Source organism: Acomys minous, assembly GCF_964271855.1.
Source record: "Acomys minous genome assembly, chromosome: 14".
Classification (NCBI taxonomy): domain Eukaryota; kingdom Metazoa; phylum Chordata; class Mammalia; order Rodentia; family Muridae; genus Acomys; species Acomys minous.
Genome location: NC_140496.1, coordinates 108,746,249 through 108,764,153, shown reverse-complemented (window position 1 = coordinate 108,764,153; position 17,905 = coordinate 108,746,249). Strand labels below are relative to the sequence as shown.

The 17,905-nt window shown below is 41.3% G+C and overlaps 1 protein-coding gene across 3 annotated transcripts in view; it reads right to left on the bottom strand.

Moving 5' to 3' along the window:
• Positions 1 to 17,905, bottom strand: part of LRRIQ3 (leucine rich repeats and IQ motif containing 3) — an 85,837-nt gene that overhangs the window by 66,050 nt on the left and 1,882 nt on the right. For all 3 annotated transcript variants that reach the window (XM_084757662.1, XM_084757664.1, XM_084757663.1), the window contains exons 2-3: positions 14,429 to 14,677; positions 9,382 to 9,705 (exon numbers count right to left, since the gene is read on the bottom strand). In XM_084757662.1, the coding sequence (XP_084613788.1) occupies positions 9,382 to 9,705; positions 14,429 to 14,677 (573 nt within the window). The remainder of the gene's footprint in view (positions 1 to 9,381; positions 9,706 to 14,428; positions 14,678 to 17,905) is intronic.

The following is a 17,905-nucleotide window of genomic DNA, read 5'->3' as shown; positions in this document are numbered from 1 at the left end:
ATTCTGCGTTGTCTATAAAGACATTAAAACCTGTCATCATCATGTCAACTAATTTAATAAACCCTTAGCTCCTCTGTTTACCCTTCCCACACAGTAGACGCTTTGATTCTGTTGGAGCTCTGCTCCACATGCCCTGCCAGCGTGTTAAATCAGACTCTGTAAGCTGGCGAGCATGCTGCGTAATAACTCCTCTCTTCTGCCCCACCGCTCTGGTACAAAACAACAAACTAGGATGGGCATGGTACTTGGAATTCCCAAGAGAACAAAGCAAAGCCCAATATATACAATAAATAAATTAGAAACAACACCAATCACAATTGGCCACCTACCCTCTAACTGGCACCTTCTCACTTCAATCAAAATTGTTTTCTTTGTCTTGTTCCCATAACCACCTCATAAAATGTCTCCTATTCTCCAAGGCAGAGTGCTGGCTGCTTGCACCTTGATATGTGAATCAAGGAATGTTTATACAAACTCATTAAAATTTAAAGGTGTATGGTTGTTTTGTTTTGTAAGGTCATTTTCTTCACTGAATAACTTCTAGAATGTAAAACTCTTAAATATTTCCTTGGGGTTTTATAGGATGGAGTTCTGTCTCCTTGTCTCACATTTTAATGTTTGACTACTCTGTTGCTGACATGCTCAGACATGTCCTCCAACCTCCAACAACGCAAAACCGCTTCTTGCCGCTCCAATTTGTCAACCTCCTTCAACACCTCTGTCAGGTGTGCAAATGCCTCCTACTGTCTCAGTTGCTCAGGACCAATGCCAAGGCTTCTATTTGCCCAGAGATTTCTTGCATTAATAAAAGCATCTTAAGTATAAATACTTATGGTTTCTTCTCTTTTTTTTTTTTTTTTTTTTTTTTTTTGCCTCATGTTAAAACTAGAATTGAGCAGCTTAAATATTTTCTAATTTCCTAAACTGACCAGAACTCGTGATCTTTTCCACTGTTTTTCTTTCCTCTCTCCTACCCTCTGCTGGCTCCCCTCTTCTCTCTGCTTTTCCATCTGAGACAAAGTCTTCCTCTGTAGTACAGCCTGGTCTGTACCTCACTGTGTAGCCCAATACGATTCGATGCTTTAGTTTTCCCAGGACTAGCATCTTAGGCATAAGCCTCCACACCTAGATTTTACATTCTTTCTTTACTGAATCTCTTTAATTTGCATTAATTTCTCTGTACAGTTTTGATCTATGTGTAGCTGTCCTAGGTTTTGACTCTGCTCTGTATTTTTCTTTCCTCGACATTTTCACAAAATAACTGAACAACGTGGAAGCTTTCGAATGTCTTCGGGCAAACACCTTGCCAAATGTCAACAAGAATGTCATTAGTGGACGTATCCAAATGCCAAAACCCTTGGATACCTAAGCAAGTGACACCATCCCCTTTCCAAGGAGGAGCCACACATTCTATCTGTGGCGCTCTGACTGTAGAAAAGCTGCGTGACTCGGATACTGATCTCAGCCCTTACTACCTATTTGTCTGTCCACTGCTGTGATCTGTAAGACGGAGACAGAAATGATGCTGTTGTACAGGGCTATTGACAGAGTGCTTGGACCAGCAGCTGGAACACTGCAGTTGTCCACAAAAGAGCACCTCCCAAAAGTTTATAGCATTAAACAAAATGACAGGGATTCAGACTTTTTTAAAGACTTCTGAATACATTATTATAATTATCACACAACTAACAAAAAAAGAAGCATTGAGTAACAGCTTATTCAATAGTATAATGTAAGCTCTGAAATGAATACATCAGCTAAAAAGATGATTGATTAAACTAGTCAGTCTAATGAAAGGAAATATAATGAAATCTGCACAAAGAACATACACTTTTAAGCATAAATATTAATAATCAATAAGAGGAGATAGGTGGCACAGAAATAATGAAATGTCTGTGCTAATAGCATACAGGCCGTAGAGGTTGGTGTTAATGCTGGCATAAAGTACAGAGAAGCATTTCAAGAGAAAATAATATGGCTCTGTCATGTGACCCAGAGGCATCTACTTAACATGTTGACAATAGGGAAAGCTTTAAAAGCTAATTTTAAAAGTACATGTTATTCAGACTGCGTAAAATTCTAAGGTGGAATCATTTCCAATCAATTTCTTATCTAAGTAGCTTCTGTAGTTATTTAAATGTTTCATTTTATGTGTATCTGGTCTTTAACGTTTGTCATTTCTTTTTCCATTTGTGAGGGTTTTTTTTCATCATACTTTTCTAATATGGCTCATTGCTTCTATAAACTACAAAATGGACTAATATAATCACCTGTTTGCTTCACATAAAGTAAAGCCATACTTGTTTTACCTTTATTCCTTTGAGAAGCACATACTCTTGAACAGTATATGCACCATATAATACAGTGAGAATATAAGTGAAATAATTTTGCAGCACTTTAAATTTGTTTTCTGACCTTCCCCGGGTGAGCACTTGGGTACGGAGGCTTCTACTCTGTTCTCACTGTAGAGCTCAGACACAGGAAAGCCACACCGTGCACAGCGGTGTGGGATAACAGAAAGCAGGGCCCGTGACAGGCGATAGAAACATTGTTTTCTGTGAACGTGACACTTTTACACACATAGCTCACACAGCATTTCCAGATGCTCATCTGGGTTGTGACAGACATGTGCTCACATGGGGGTGGGTCAGCTTGTTGAACCATTCCCCCACTGAGAACACCTGGTCATTTCCATTGGGGGCTTGCTGAGGCTGGGGGTGGTTTGTCTCTCAAGATTATATGTATTAAAGGTTTTGTCTGTAAAATCGCACTGGAGTTAAAGGCTTTAAGATATAGATCCTATTGTGTGGGGCGGCGAGGGTTCCTCAAATCCTTGCACTTCCCACAAAAGGGACAGAGCGGAGCAGATCACCCCAATGCCTGAGTCTGGGGTCACCTGGCTTCTCACCATTTCATTTTCCATGTAACTCTCCCGTCTACGTGTGCTCCTCCATCTGCTGTTAGTTAACAACAGAGTTCGCTTAGCTGCCAAGACTGTGAGTCAAGCAGCCCCACTGTTTCAAGTCACCTGTTTCAGATGTTTTGCTATAATGGTGAAAACCTAACACAGGGTAGCTGTGGAGAAACTACTCAAAAGATCCATGAAGGATTGACTTTTGCCAGAGTAAACTCTTTATTTCTCTGAGATAAATTCTGAGGAGAGCAACTGGTGAGCCATACGATCATCCCATGATCAGTTTTAAAAGAGACTAGCAAAGTCCTTCTCAGAGATTTTTCTGCATACTTATCAGAATTTGGTGACAGTACTTGTTATATATTATTATTATTATTATTATTATTATTTTAGCCATTCTTTAAGAACAGAATATCTGTCACTTTAACTTGTATTTTAAGATAGACAAGAACCAGACAAATGGAAAGACAATCTGTAATTTAATGTATGTCTCCCTGATGGACGGCAACGTAAACAAGTACATGCTCAGTTTGCCCTCTGCACACCTCCTTTGATGAAAAGCCACTGACGGTCAGGCCATCCTTTAGTACCTGTGCTTTGGCTTTTCAGCTTTGAAAGCGGCATATGCTCCATACTCTAGGCCTGGATCAAATATTGCTGTCAGTGAGATGAAGTGTTCAGCTGTGCATGCCTTCATTTCAGTTATTGAACTTCTAGCCTTCAGTGCTTATGAGTATAAAGAAACAACTGATGAAGTTCTGACTTGAAGGACTAATATGTAGAGAGATAGATGATCAATGAGAGATAGATACATGATAGATAGATAGATAGATGATAGATAGATGACAGAGATAATAGGTAGGTAGATAGATAGATAATAAATAGATGATAGATAGATAGATAGATAGATGGATAACATAATGATAAATCACTTCAGATTCGAAAGCACTTTGATCTCACATGATAAAGATTCCATTCTTCACCTTCAAGATTAAATACTTTACAACTCTCACAAAACAAAATCAGTTTAGAATTCATTTTATGTCACAATTAAAGATAGGCAATACCTATTTGTTTATTTCTCTTTTTTCTTTTCACTTTTAAATTCATTATAGTTTATTCACACTGCCTTCTGACAGTTCTCCCCTTGCCCGTATCCTCTCATTCCACCCCGCTTCCACCCTGTTCCCTTCCCTGAACCCTCTGACAGAAGGGGACCTCCTCCTCCACCATCTGACCTCAGCCTATCAGGTCTCAGCAGGATAAGCTGCTTCCCTACCAAGGGAAGTGATCAAATTGGGGGCACGAGGGTTCATGTCAAAGGCAGTCTCTGCTCCCCCATCCCCTGCAACCATGGAGAACAAGCGGCCCATCAACTACATCTAAACAGGGGTTGCAGGATCTCTGAATGCATTGTCCTTGGTTGGTGCATCCACTTGTGCAGGACGCCCTGTGTTCAGATCTGCTGGTCTTGATGGTCTCCTTGTGGGGCTTCTGACCCCTCCAGGTCCTTCCATTGCCCCATTCTTCCACACAATTCTCTGCACTCTTCCCAGAGTCCTGCAGCAAGCCTGAGTGCCCCATTAGATGCAGGCCCTCAGAGGGCATCTACGTTACCCATTTATCAGTGAGTAATATATCATGCGTGCCTTTCTGGGTCTGGCTTACCTCACTAAAGATCATCTTGTCTAATTCCATCTATTTGCCTGCGAATTTGAAGATTTCCTCATTTTTAATAGTTGACTAGTATTCCATTGTGTAAATGTACCACAGTCTCTTTATCCATTCTTCAAATCAGGGACATGAAGGTTGTTTCCAGATTCTGGCTATATTGAATAAAGCTGCTATGAACATAGTTGAGCAAATGTCCTTGTTGTTTGGTGGAATACCTTTCAGGTATATGCCCAGGAGTGGTATAGCTGGGTTTTGAGGTAGCACTATCCCAATTTTTCTGAAAAAGCACCAGATTGATTTCCAAAGTGGTTGTACACGTTTGCACTCCACCAGCAATGGAGGAATGTTCCCCTTTCTCCACATCCTTGCCAGCATGTTGCCATCACTTGAGTTTTTGAACTTAGCCATTTGGATAAGTGTAAGATAGAATCTCAGAGTCCTTTTGATTTGCATTTCCCTGATGACTAAGGACATTGAGCATTTCTGTGTTTGTCAGCCATTTGATATTCTTCTCTTGAGAACTCTCTGTTATGTTCTGTGCCCCATTTCTTAATTGGATAATCATTTCTTGAGTTCTTTATACATATTTTGGATATTAGCCCTATGTCAGATGTAGGGTTGGTGAAGATCTTTTCCTAGCCTGTAGGCTGTCATTTTGTTCTCTTGGCCTTTGCCCTACAGAAGCTGTTCAGTATCAGGAGGTTCCATTTTTTAACTGTTGTTCTCAGAGCCTGAGGTGTTGGTGTTCTGTCTAGGAAGCTGTTTCCTGTGACAATGAACTCACGCCTCACCCCCTTATTATCCACACTCATCCTCTCCTCATTTAAAAACTGTTAACTCTCAGGAGTGTGTGCATTCCTATGAGGTCATTATTTCTAGTTTTCATAATACTCTATATTCAGTATATAACAATGGTAGGCTCTGAGATACATATCTCAAACATTATTTAGTAAAAATCTCCATGGACTCCTGTGCATTCCTTCTCAGGTGTACTCTGTTAAGTCTTTCCATGATCAGTTACTATTAATCAACACCACCCAAAGCTGCACTACCCAAAGGGAAAGTCCAAGCCACCGCTCGCCAAGTCTCTCAGTTCCTGTCACACGGCTTCTGCTCAGGGCTTCAGAGCCTGCGGCTCAGGGCTTGTTCCATGTGCTGTCTTCAGTTCAGACTTTCTCCTAAATGGTTTTGTAGTTCAGACTTTCCATTCAGTTTCATTCACTGTGATTGCTACAAGTCCGTTCCCTCCCTCCTGCATAATCCCCTCCTCCCAATGAGACCCCCACACACTCAGCAATTTGTGTTGCTTTGCTTTTTCATCACACTGGTTCCATCAGGTCATCTGTATGGCCATGAGGTTAGAATTCTCCCCTGGAAGCTGTTGGCCCCTCAGTGGTGCAGAGATGAGTACAGGGACCCTGCCTCAGGCTGCAACTGTAGCCCACAGTGCAGCAGGGAGGAAGAGCCATTAATCCCTTCCTGATACATTATTGACTACAAAATGCCTTTTTTCAACTATCACTATATTTTTTTAACTTTTAATCATTTTTATGTTCAGTCAAAATATTTTACTTCATGCAAGCTACTTACTCCAATTAAGGCTCTACCTTTGACCTGTGTAGATTTCTGGGGAAACATGTATAGCATCCACCATCTGCCCCACTGCCCTTTCACCACGGAACCTGCCAGCTGTGAGGAGTTACTCAAGCCCCACAGCTCTTCCACACCCGCCTGCCTTTCCACACTGCCTCGGGGCTAAGTTTCTCTATGTTTTGGAAACTTGGCATTTTATTTTCAGAGTATTTTTCTTTAACCAATGTGTTGGTAATCATTTTGTCTGCTTTTCTTCTCGCCTCCCATGATCAATTCCCTTTTATCCTCACTAGTTCCAGTGCATTCTACACATATGATGTGAGTATGCTTCAAGGGCTTCTTGTTCTCTCTGTCCTTATTGATCTCTCTGTTGTCCTCAGAGTATCTGCCTTCTACTGTGACTGCAAGCCCAGAGCACACCCTGGGAATTGTATCCCTTGAGTTCTAAGTATCAAAACACAAAACAAAACAAAACGAGAGAGGATCAAATTCATATTTCTCCTACAAGTTTGCATGTAGCTGTTTTATGATATGCTCGTCACTCTGGTTCCCTTACTTCTCCTCCTACATTCTATGTGTTAAACATAGACCATTAAATCTTTTGCAGTTTTAATTGTGATATAGTGTTGGCTAAAGGACCCTGAAAAAAGAGACAGACTTGAATTCATAGCTCTTAGTGCTCACATTGCTGTTTCCTCCTCTAAGGAAGGGGATACTAAGGACTAAGTAGATCTCTCCATAAGTCTCACCATTTTTCAGTTAGGAGCCTAACTTTCCATGCCTTTCATCTTGTTAGTTCCGTCCTTCCTCCCACTCCCATTTCCTCTCCAGCAACTCCTGGGATTTCTTTAATGGACGCTGGCAGTGCCATTCATGGAGAGAGCACACGGTGTGAAAGAAGGGTTGTGTCTGCAGTGTAGCTGCAATAGTTCACAGCACTAAGAAGTTCAAGTTCCACATCCCTGCTGTCTCCTTCCCCAGACTTTCATTTCCACCTTGAAGGAACCTCAGTCCTCTGCCTGTCCTCAAGAGATCACACACCCTGCCACCATGGGCACAACGCTCTAACTGTCCTCAAGAGATCACACACCCTGCCACCACAGGCAGAACCCTCTAACTGTCCTCAAGAGATCACACACCCTGCCACCACAGGCAGAACCCTCTAACTGTCCTCAAGAGATCACACACCCTGCCACCATGGGCACAACCCTCTAACTGTCCTCAAGAGATCACACACCCTGCCACCATGGGCACAACCCTCTAACTGTCCTCAAGAGATCACACACCCTGCCACCACAGGCAGAACCCTCTAACTGTCCTCAAGAGCTCACACACCCTGCCACCACAGGCAGAACCCTCTAACTGTCCTCAAGAGATCACACACACTGCCACCACAGGCAGAACCCTCTAACTGTCCTCAAGAGATCACACACACTGCCACCACAGGCAGAACCTTCTGACTGTCCTCAAGAGATCACACACCCTGACACCACGGGCACAACCCTCTAACTGTCCTCAAGAGCTCACACACCCTGACACCACAGGCAGAACCCTCTGACTGTCCTCAAGAGATCACACACCCTGACACCACGGGCACAACCCTCTAACTGTCCTCAAGAGATCACACACACTGCCACCATGGGCACAACCCTCTAACTGTCCTCAAGAGATCACACACCCTGCCACCATGGGCACAACCCTCTAACTGTCCTCAAGAGATGACACACACTGCCACCATGGGCAGAACCCTCTGACTGTCCTCAAGAGATCACACACACTGCCACCATGGGCACAACCCTCTAACTGTCCTCAAGAGATGACACACACTGCCACTATGGGCAGAACCCTCTGACTGTCCTCAAGAGATGACACACACTGCCACCACAGGCAGAACCCTCTGACTGTCCTCAAAAGATCACACACACTGCCACCATGGGCACAACCCTCTAACTGTCCTCAAGAGATCACACACACTGCCACCATGGGCACAACCCTCTGACTGTCCTCAAGAGATCACACACACTGCCACCACAGGCAGAACCCTCTGACTGTCCTCAAAAGATCACACACACTGCCACCATGGGCACAACCCTCTAACTGTCCTCAAGAGATGACACACACTGAAACCACGGGCAGAACGAAGAGGCTCTTTGCCTTGAGGATGTAGGTTAAGACAGGAGAGTAAATCCTGCTGCACTTTTATCTTTTTACAATTGTTACAAAATAATTAGCAAATCCCCAAATGTTTTCATCTAAAATTGTAAAACCATGTTCTTACAATATTCAAGGACTGCATGCCTTTACAGGGCAACCTTGCAACTGTCCATTTAGCCTTCTCATTACTGGTGCCCATAAGCCCTCCCAACTCGACTGCTGTCCACACTAATTCCTTGTTTTCCTCAGATTCCTTCTGTAAATGTAGCCATGTAATACAGTTACTTTTCATCAATGACAGAACACACAGGTAATGAAGGTCTCATGAGCTCGTGTCACCTCATTGTGTCACAACTGCCTTAATCTGTACAAAAGAATTTCGTGATGTTTTGATAGTGATGGAGTCACTAGTAATCTCTCAAAATTCATTTTGTTTGTGTGGATTTACATTCATTTATATCACATTTGAGGGCACGTTTCTGCAAAGCCATGTTCAGATTCTGTCCTGGATTTAATTAATTTGTTTTTCTAACAGCTACAGGGTTAAGCCTTCCTTCCCACTCTTATCTTCTCTAAAACTCAGTGCAATGAAGAATGCTTAACTTTTCAAATATAATGTGTAACTTCATGTTTCAAGTTTTCCTGAGTTCAGTATTGTATGCTTAATATGTTTGGTTATGCTAATATCAATAATTCTATTGAATAACAAGTAAGTATTTTACTCTCTTTCAATAATAATATATAGTGTCCTATGTCATTTCAATAAATTTTTTACAAGAATCAACATATATCAAAACAATTATCCTTCAAAAGATGCATTTAAACACAACTTGATTCTAAGATTGACATGTTTTTGTAAGAGGCATACAAGCTTTTATAAATCATCAGATATAAAGTCATTGCTAACGGTTTCAGCAGTGAATATTTTATAAAAGGTACAGAACAAAACTGTTAAACTGATTATATATTTCAGTCAGTACAGAATCTATAATTAAAATGTTATAGTATATTCTGATTTTGAAGGAAACATTTGTTGAGTGAGTTACCTTTATCAGTGCAGGGCAGATGTTAAAGAACAGCCTGTGGTTAAACATTTTGAATCTCTCTGGAAGATGCCAGTTCTGAATGATCTCTTCATCGGATATCACATAGTGGTCCAGGGCTTTCAGAGGCCAGATGCTATTGACAAGAACATGCCGGTAGCCCTTCTTCAGGCTTACTGGGCAGTCAAACATGGTCAGGCCTATAAGACTTGCACATGCAGCTAATACACAGATGTTCTTCAGCTTGGAAAACCCATTGTCATGAAGATAGAGGAGCTTTAGGTTCTTGAGTCCGCTCCAAAATTTCCTATCTGGAAGAATCTTTATCTGAAACAATATTTAAAAATTGTGTCATTCGTTAAAAACTCCTTGGAAAAATGGTGAAACATCATCTAAAATTCAGAGTTTTGCAAATGGTGCCTAATAAATAGCCAAAACCACAACTTCCAGTTTTCAAAAGGATGACAGCAAAGACGTGGTGGCTATGCTAAGCATCCTGAAGGTGTTCGACAATGTTCCAGTGCTCAAACAACCTAGACTGACCCTTCACTGCCCTTGGTGAAAGTTTGCTACACAACTTTTGTTTGTATTTGTATCCCTTCCTGTTAAAGGCCTCTCACCAAAACCTAGAGCTGGAATAATGTAATAATTCTTATAAAAGCAGGTATTAATACGAAGAATGGTGGATCCCTGAGGGAAACATCTATGCAGAAAATTGAGCCGCCCATAGAACCTATTACTTAGACACACACATTTAGATCATTAATAAATAGTGTAAGTAAGTAAGCAAGACACACAGCGTCTGGGGAAAATCATTATAGAAAAAAACATAGGGAAATTTGTTGGAAGGACCCCGCTATTTGAGGTTTCAGTCCTCCAGGTCAGGACAGGCATTGTCAGCTCAGCCAGCCTCAGGTGCAGGACTCCCTCTCCTCTGCCTGACACTATCTGGAGAGTGTCTTTAGACACAGATACCCCTTAGCCACATTTGTTTTTTTTTAACTTTATTAATTTATTCTTGTTACATCTCAATGGTTATCCCATCCCTTGTATCCTCCCATTCTTCCCTCCCTCCCATTTTCCCCTTATTCCCCTCCCCTATGACTGTTCCTGAGGGGATTACCTCCCCCTCTATATGATCATAGGGTATCAAGTCTCTTCTTGGTAACCTGCTGTCCTTCCTCTGAGTGCCACCAGGTCTCCCCCTCCAGGGGACATGGTCAAAGGTGAGGCACCAGAGTATGTGAGAAAGTAATATCCCACTCTCCACTCTTCTGTGGAGAGTGTTCTGTCCATTGTCTAGATCTGGGTAGGGGTTTAAGGTTTACTGCCTATATTGTCCTTGGCTGGTGCCTTAGTTTGAGCAGGATCCCTGGGCCCAAATCTGCCTATCATAATGTTCTACTTGTAGGTTTCTAGGACCCTCTGGGTCCTTCTACTTTGCCTTTCTACCATGATTCTCTCATCTAGAGTCCCAATAGGATGTCCTCCCCTCTGTCCCAGTTTCCTGGTAAGTGAAGGCTTTCGTGGGACATGCCCCTTGGGCTAATGTGCAGATATAAGTGAGTATATACCATTTGAGTCTTTCTGCTTCTGGGTTAACTCACTCATTATGATCATTTCTAGCTCAATCCATTTGTCCACAAATTTCGGGAATTCCTTGTTTTTAATAGCTGAATAGTATTCCATAGTGTATATGTACCACAGTTTCTTTATCCATTCTTCTACTGAGGGACACTTAGGCTGTTTCCATGTTCTGGCTATTATGAATAAGGCTGCTATGAACATGGTTGAGCAAATTTTCTTGTTGTGTGCTGGAGCATCTTCTGGGTATATTCCAAGGAGTGGAATAGCTGGGTCTTGAGGAAGCCCTATTCCCATTTTTCTGAGATAGCACCAGATAGATTTCCAAAGTGGTTGTACTAGTTTGCATTCCCACCAGCAATGAAGGAGTGTTCCTCTCTCCCCACATCCTCGCCAGCATGTGGTGTCGCTTGAATTTTTGATCTTAGCCATTCTGATGGGTGTAAGATGGAATCTCAGAGTAAGGCCCTTGGCACAGCTCCCTGCTAGCTCTCCTCTCCCAGTGTCTAAGGAATCATTAGGTACTGTGTTCTTGTTCGTATGATAGAAGCGTGCTGCTCCATGCAAAACAAGAATCCTTAGTGGTTTCACCCAAGTATGAACACCTGTCCTGGGAGCCCCCACCCACTCCCCGAGGGCTGTAGCCTTTGTTCTCCCTGAGTAAACTTGAACTAGCTCCTAGGGTGTCTGATCTCCATCTTGCTTAGGGCCTGCCTCTCACCTTCTGCTCCCCTTGTCTCAAGTAGGCTGGTGGCCATCAGCCCCCCAGGAAGAGGGGAACCACAGAAATTCTAGGAGCTGACAAACTGCAACTAAATCACTAGGTTTTCATGTACAGCTTCAGAAACATGGAACCAGTATGGACTGGGAAAGATTTCGATTATACAATTAATGACAGACCTTGGTACCTTCTTGAAGGAAAACAAGCAGTTTTAGGGATCGTGATGTTGTTCTACCATTTCTAGAACTGCAATAATAATGATAGGGGTCATACTGAAACAGGCGCTTATAACAAAGACACAGAGAGGAACATTTTTGCTCAGTGAACTTCCTGCTTACTGAAAAGACTTGTCCGATTAAGATTTTTCTGGTATTGTAGAAAAACAAAGAACAGACTGACTTTGCTTAAGTAACATTTGTCTGCTGCTAAAAAAGACTGCACAGTATTTTAAGAATCAAAGGAAAGGATGGTGGACTTGTGTCAAATACTGTTAATATTTTAGCTTATAAAAGTTATGTTGTGGAGTTGATGAGGGTAAATGATCTAAAAAATATCTCTGTTCTGTCATGCTTTATCAGTGGTGACTAAACTTATGACCAAGAGGAAGTTAAAACACATTCCAGGGACAAAAATGGTTTGGTCCATGTTTTGGAACAACACACATCTTCCCCTGTCTACTAAATTTTATGTAAATAAAGAAGCACTCTGAGTGTCAGGGAGTCAGGCTGCAAAACTCTCCCCATCCCTGTGCCTGGCTCATGCCTCCCTTGCTACTGTTGCACCCACCCTTATTCAGGCCCTGACCTCACCTGGGCTGGACCCTGGACATGTGTGCACTGGGTATTTGCAATAATTTGCAGTTATAATATAATGAATGTGCAGACACACTCACATGTCTGTATAGATATAGATCATTCCATGAAAATTCCTTAGTACAATTCCAAAGGGGTTATTTATCACTGTCGCATGTAACCTAAAAAGGGGACATACTATATATTCGCCATAGCAAACCAGTAGAAAAACCTTCCATGGACACCTTTTTCAAATATAGCTTGTTAACATAGGGTGATAATTAAGGTCATAAGTGAGGTTAAATAAAACCTCTAGAAATAATTAGGTATTCTTTTCAAAATAAAACTATCAACAGTAAAACATGATACAAGGTGTGGCAACAGAAGAACGAAGAATATGTTTATATCATTTGTGTTCAACTGTCTGTACCCTCCTTTTATTGTGTTCTGATGCCTAGAAGTAATAAATCATCTTCTATAATTAAAAAAACCCAAATGAGGTTACTCACATAAGAAAATCAAGAACTCAAAGCATATTGTTAATCCAGACTGTACATTTCACATATAATCTATGGGTCTGGAGTGATAGCTCTGTGGCTAGGAGCTCCTGCTGCTCTTCCAGAAGACCCAGAACCAAGCTGGGCAAACTCAAAATTGCCAATAAACTCAGAGAACCTACCCTCTGGCAAAGACACTCTACATAGACTCATAACTATACACTTAAATAAAAACAAAACACATCTTTAAAATAAAATAACTTGAAAAGAGTGAAACACAGTCTAAGAGACAGCTCAGTGGCTGAGAGTGTTTACAATTATGATGCTTGAGTTCGGTTCCCAGAACCTGTGTGGGATGGATCGCAGCCCTGTAACTCCAGCTACAGAGAACCAGATACCCTCTTCTGTCCTTCATGGGAAGCTACACACATTTGACATAGATACAGAGATGCTATACATACATAATTTATAAAGAAGTAAAGCACAACATATGCATTTTTACATAATTTCATTTAAAATTTTTTGATTACGTGTTGTTTTGTTTTTATTCACCTCAGTTTGCATGAACTTTCAAGCTTTTCTTTATATTTTCAATGGATAGGAAGTGTGGTGGCTTAAAAAAAAACCTGTTTTTTGTTTTTGCCTTGGCCCACTATTTCCTCACTTGGCTCCCTCTCCTCCATTTTGAAATAGTAATGTATATCCTGTGTCATTACATCTTGGAAGTGTGTGGTCAATCTTTTTTATTTTCATTTTACATGGGATTACAGCTAAGAGCTGCACGAGTCTCAGAACAGACTTTGGCCTTTGGACTTCTCACAGGATTGAGTCTGTGACGGACTACGTAGACTTTTGAAGTGGGACTGATGGCATGGCTACAAGCCAGTGGGGTCAGGGAGCAGAATGTGGTAGTCTGAAGGCAAACGTCCCTCCTAAGTCCTTAGGGAGTGGCACTATTAGAGGGTGTGGCATTATTGCAGGAGGTGTGTCACTAGGGGGTGGGCTTTAAGGTCTGAGATGCTCAAGCCATGCCTAGTGTGCGTAACATGTTCTTCCTGTTACCTGCTAATGTGGATGTAGAACTCTCAGCTCCCTTTCCTGCACTATATCTGCCTGCACACCACCATGCATCTGAACTGTGAGGCAGCCCCAATTAACGGTAAGTGTTTTCCTTTGTAAGAGTTGTCATGGGCCAGGTAGTGGTGACGGACACTTTTAGTCCCAGCACTTGGGAGGCAGAGGCAGCCCAATCTCTGAGGGTTCAGGGCCAGCCTTGTTAACAGAGTGAGCCCCAAGACAGCCAAAGCTGCACAAAGAGAAACTGCGGCTCAAAAACAAGAAGAATTGTCATAGTCATGGTGTCCCTTCTCAGCAATAGAAACCCTGACTAAAAGAGGAAAAGTGTTGTTGATTTACAGCATTATTTAACTGGCAAGCAGACAGTGCTAAGTTCTTGCCTGGTTTCCATGGAGATCAAGTTTGATGAGCTTTATGCAGCTCTGCAGCGGCTGGATGTCAGTGATGAAGTTGTTGGAGAGGATGCACACCCTCAGGGAGATGCAGGACTGCAGGTTCTCCATGGACTTCAGGTGAAGGCCATTGTACTTGACAAACACAAAGTCCTTCTGGTCTTCTATTATGTTCTCATTGTAGTGACTCCATTCTTCATGATTGGTGAGCTCCTTCGTGATTGTTCCATGAAACATCTAGGAAATACAGAAGCCTATGTTTAAGAATGACTCTCGAGGCTGAAGAAAGGCCCAGCAGTTTACGTGTGACTTGCTACTCTTCCAGAAGACCTGAGTTTGGTTCCCAACATGAACATGGCAGGTAAAACTGCTTGTTACTCAAGCTCCCGGAGACCTGATGCCCTCTTTGTGACCTCTAAGGATATCTCTATGTAGATGTCATATACACAAGTACAAAACACATACAGAGAAGCATATGTTTTTAAGATGTAAATTTTTACAAAGTATTACTTTCAAGTTTTAAAAGTCTACCCGAAAATAAAACATACTTGATAATATATAGTGATAATAAAAATAGGTAAAATAAAATAACAAATATTAAATTTCCATAGAATCTTCTATCCCACAATATCTTAAATGTCTAACATTGAAAAATTACTACTGTCTTCACCAATAAATCAATCAGTGAAAGGAAGACGAAAAGCTTAGTTTCCACTGAATAGAGAACATACAATTTACAAAATGATCATTTCTACAGAACACATCAAACAAGGGACAAACAAAACTACACCTAATTGTAGCATACATCACCGTCTTCCTTTAAACTCAATGCTTGATTTTTTAAAAAAGCACTATAAAGTATTAATAAGTTGATAAAAGTCCAACCTTTGTGGAAGAGGCTGGAAAACTCAGCTGTAGAGATTAAAGGCCACCCACACAGAGTGACATTTCCTAAAGAAAGGTCGCCATCTTTAATGTGTGTCTTTAATGCTCTACTTACCAGAAAACTAGTATTAAGTGTTATAAAAGCATTCAGAGTTTGAATCTAAAACTTTTAGATTAATGCCTTATTATATAACCTTTTATGGTATCTTCTATATCCATGAATTTGCTCTCACTATGGGATGATTTCAGAATTCATAGAATTCAGTTAAACATTCCCTTCAGGAGGATTCATAGCATGAATGGTCTACCAGGTAGCTTTTTACAAGACAAACTGTGCTTCCCATCAGAAGGACCAGTTTCTACCAACAACAGATAGATTAAATCTACATAGTCCAGATCAAAATAAATGTGAGAATTCATATGAAGCGAATATCAAAAGAGCACATTCTTTAATATCCTGGAATAACTTTATAATCTTCAAACTCTAATGTCACCTAATGAAATCCAGACTCTGGTCTATTTTTTCGGGGTCACAGAGCCAAAGGCACAGGGTCTTTTAATCGGGACATTTATGGACATTTTGACAGAGATTATCTTATATTACAAATGAACCACCATTGCAAAATTAAACCCACAAACCTGGAACAAGCAGCTATATCTCTGTAATGCACTAAGCTCTGTAGATCCTGAAATGCAGGATGCACCCAGATCATGTCTCACACACTTTAAGTATACAAGTATGGCAGCCTCTCCCTGGGTTTTCCCTCAGAAGACCTCCTGTATTTCCATTTGAGTGTAAAGTTTGGCTAACTTTAGATGATGACAAGGGCTTACAAGCACCATGTACACAACAGACCAGCATGGCAAGCTTCAAAGTAGAGCAAATCATATCTGTACTTTCACTGTAGCCAATAACTGTCCCACAAGGAATGAGGTGGAAAACTGGTGTACTATTTAGGGCCGAGCATTGTTCTAGCTTTTTTTTTTCCTTTGTCTGCACCATGACTAGTTGAAGGTTTCTGTTAATCGCCATCTACTGCAGGAAGAAGCTTCTCTGATTAGGGATAAGAGATGCACTAACCTATGATACAATGGTGTCATCAGGAGTCACTTTAGTTCTTTACATTTGCTGGAGTTAACAGCAGTAGGCTCGCCAGGTGAAGTCCATTTTAGACTGTGAGTGTGGCACAGCAGCTTAGCGCCTGCCTGTACTCACAAGGACCTCTTTTGAAGCCCAACATTTAAGACAACTCACCTTTAAAGCATGCACAAACACTACATTTCAGGAATATAGCATATTTCATCAATCCAGTCACCTATTAAGGAGATTTTAATTGACTTAAAGCTTGGGAGACTATAAAGTTGCTATAAGCAAATGTTTGTGGTTTTCATGTGTAAAGTATGTTTCAATTCATTTGTATGAATATCAAGGAACCCACTGTCTGGACCACGTAATATGCTTTATCTTGTGATGGACCAACTCTGTCTTTGAAATTAGCTGTACTCTTCTGTGTTTCCATCAGCAACAAGCTGAGAAACGATTCCTTCACAATCATACTGGTACTTGGTGTACTGGTATGTTGAATCACGGCTAGTCTGATGGCTACACAGAGGTTCCTAACTTTTCAAATCTGCAGTTCCTACAGATGTCTGTGTGTGCTTGTTTGTTGTCTGAGTGTGTTCTTTGATGAGGATTTTTGCTTCTTTGTATATTTTTTTTTGTTGGCTATTATCTTAATTTGAGTTTGAGTACCTTGTATTATTTTGGATATCAGTGTTTCAGCAATTATGTGTTTTACAATCTTTTCTCTAAGAGAGCCACTTGATTTGTTATTTTCTTAATTTTCCTTTTTTATCCAACACATAAAATCATACTTAAAGAAAACATGTTTTACACAATCAACATCCAGCCCAATACACCATCAAGATTCCATCTCTCTCTATCCAGCTAAGTGACTTTGTGCTCCACTGCATCAGCATACAAAGAATACATCTATAGTTATGTATGATTTTATATAGCCATGTCTCTGTATATAGAGCTTTTTATTTCAAATTACTTATCATACTGACTAGTCAATCCCGTTCACGTTAAAACATCTTTTTAGACAATAAAAATTTCTTCTAACAGCTTTATCTGTCTCCTTTTGTAAAAGCTCACTGAGTCCATTTCATGTTGCCAATATACTTGTGTGTGGGGCCATCCACTGAAGCATGACTGGCCGATCAGAGGCCACAGCCCTAAAGAAAACAGCCTGGCCTCTCCCAGCAGCCGTGACTGGTTCACACCCTCAGCAACAGTAGGACTTGTACAAGCTGTAACTACTGACCTGGCAAGATATATCTCCTGGTGCACCCACCATTATGTGCCTGTGGCCACAACCCCGTGTCCAGACAGGCAATGATGAAGCAGTCGCCCACAGATCAGTGCATCTCTCCATCCTCACCTGAAAAGCTTCGCGTTTTTCGCAGTGGATGGCAACCAACACAGAGACTCACAAGTGGTCAGTGTGTGGAATAGGACTATGCAATGTCAAGCTTCTGAAATCAATACATCTATATTACACCCTCCCCTCCCAAGGC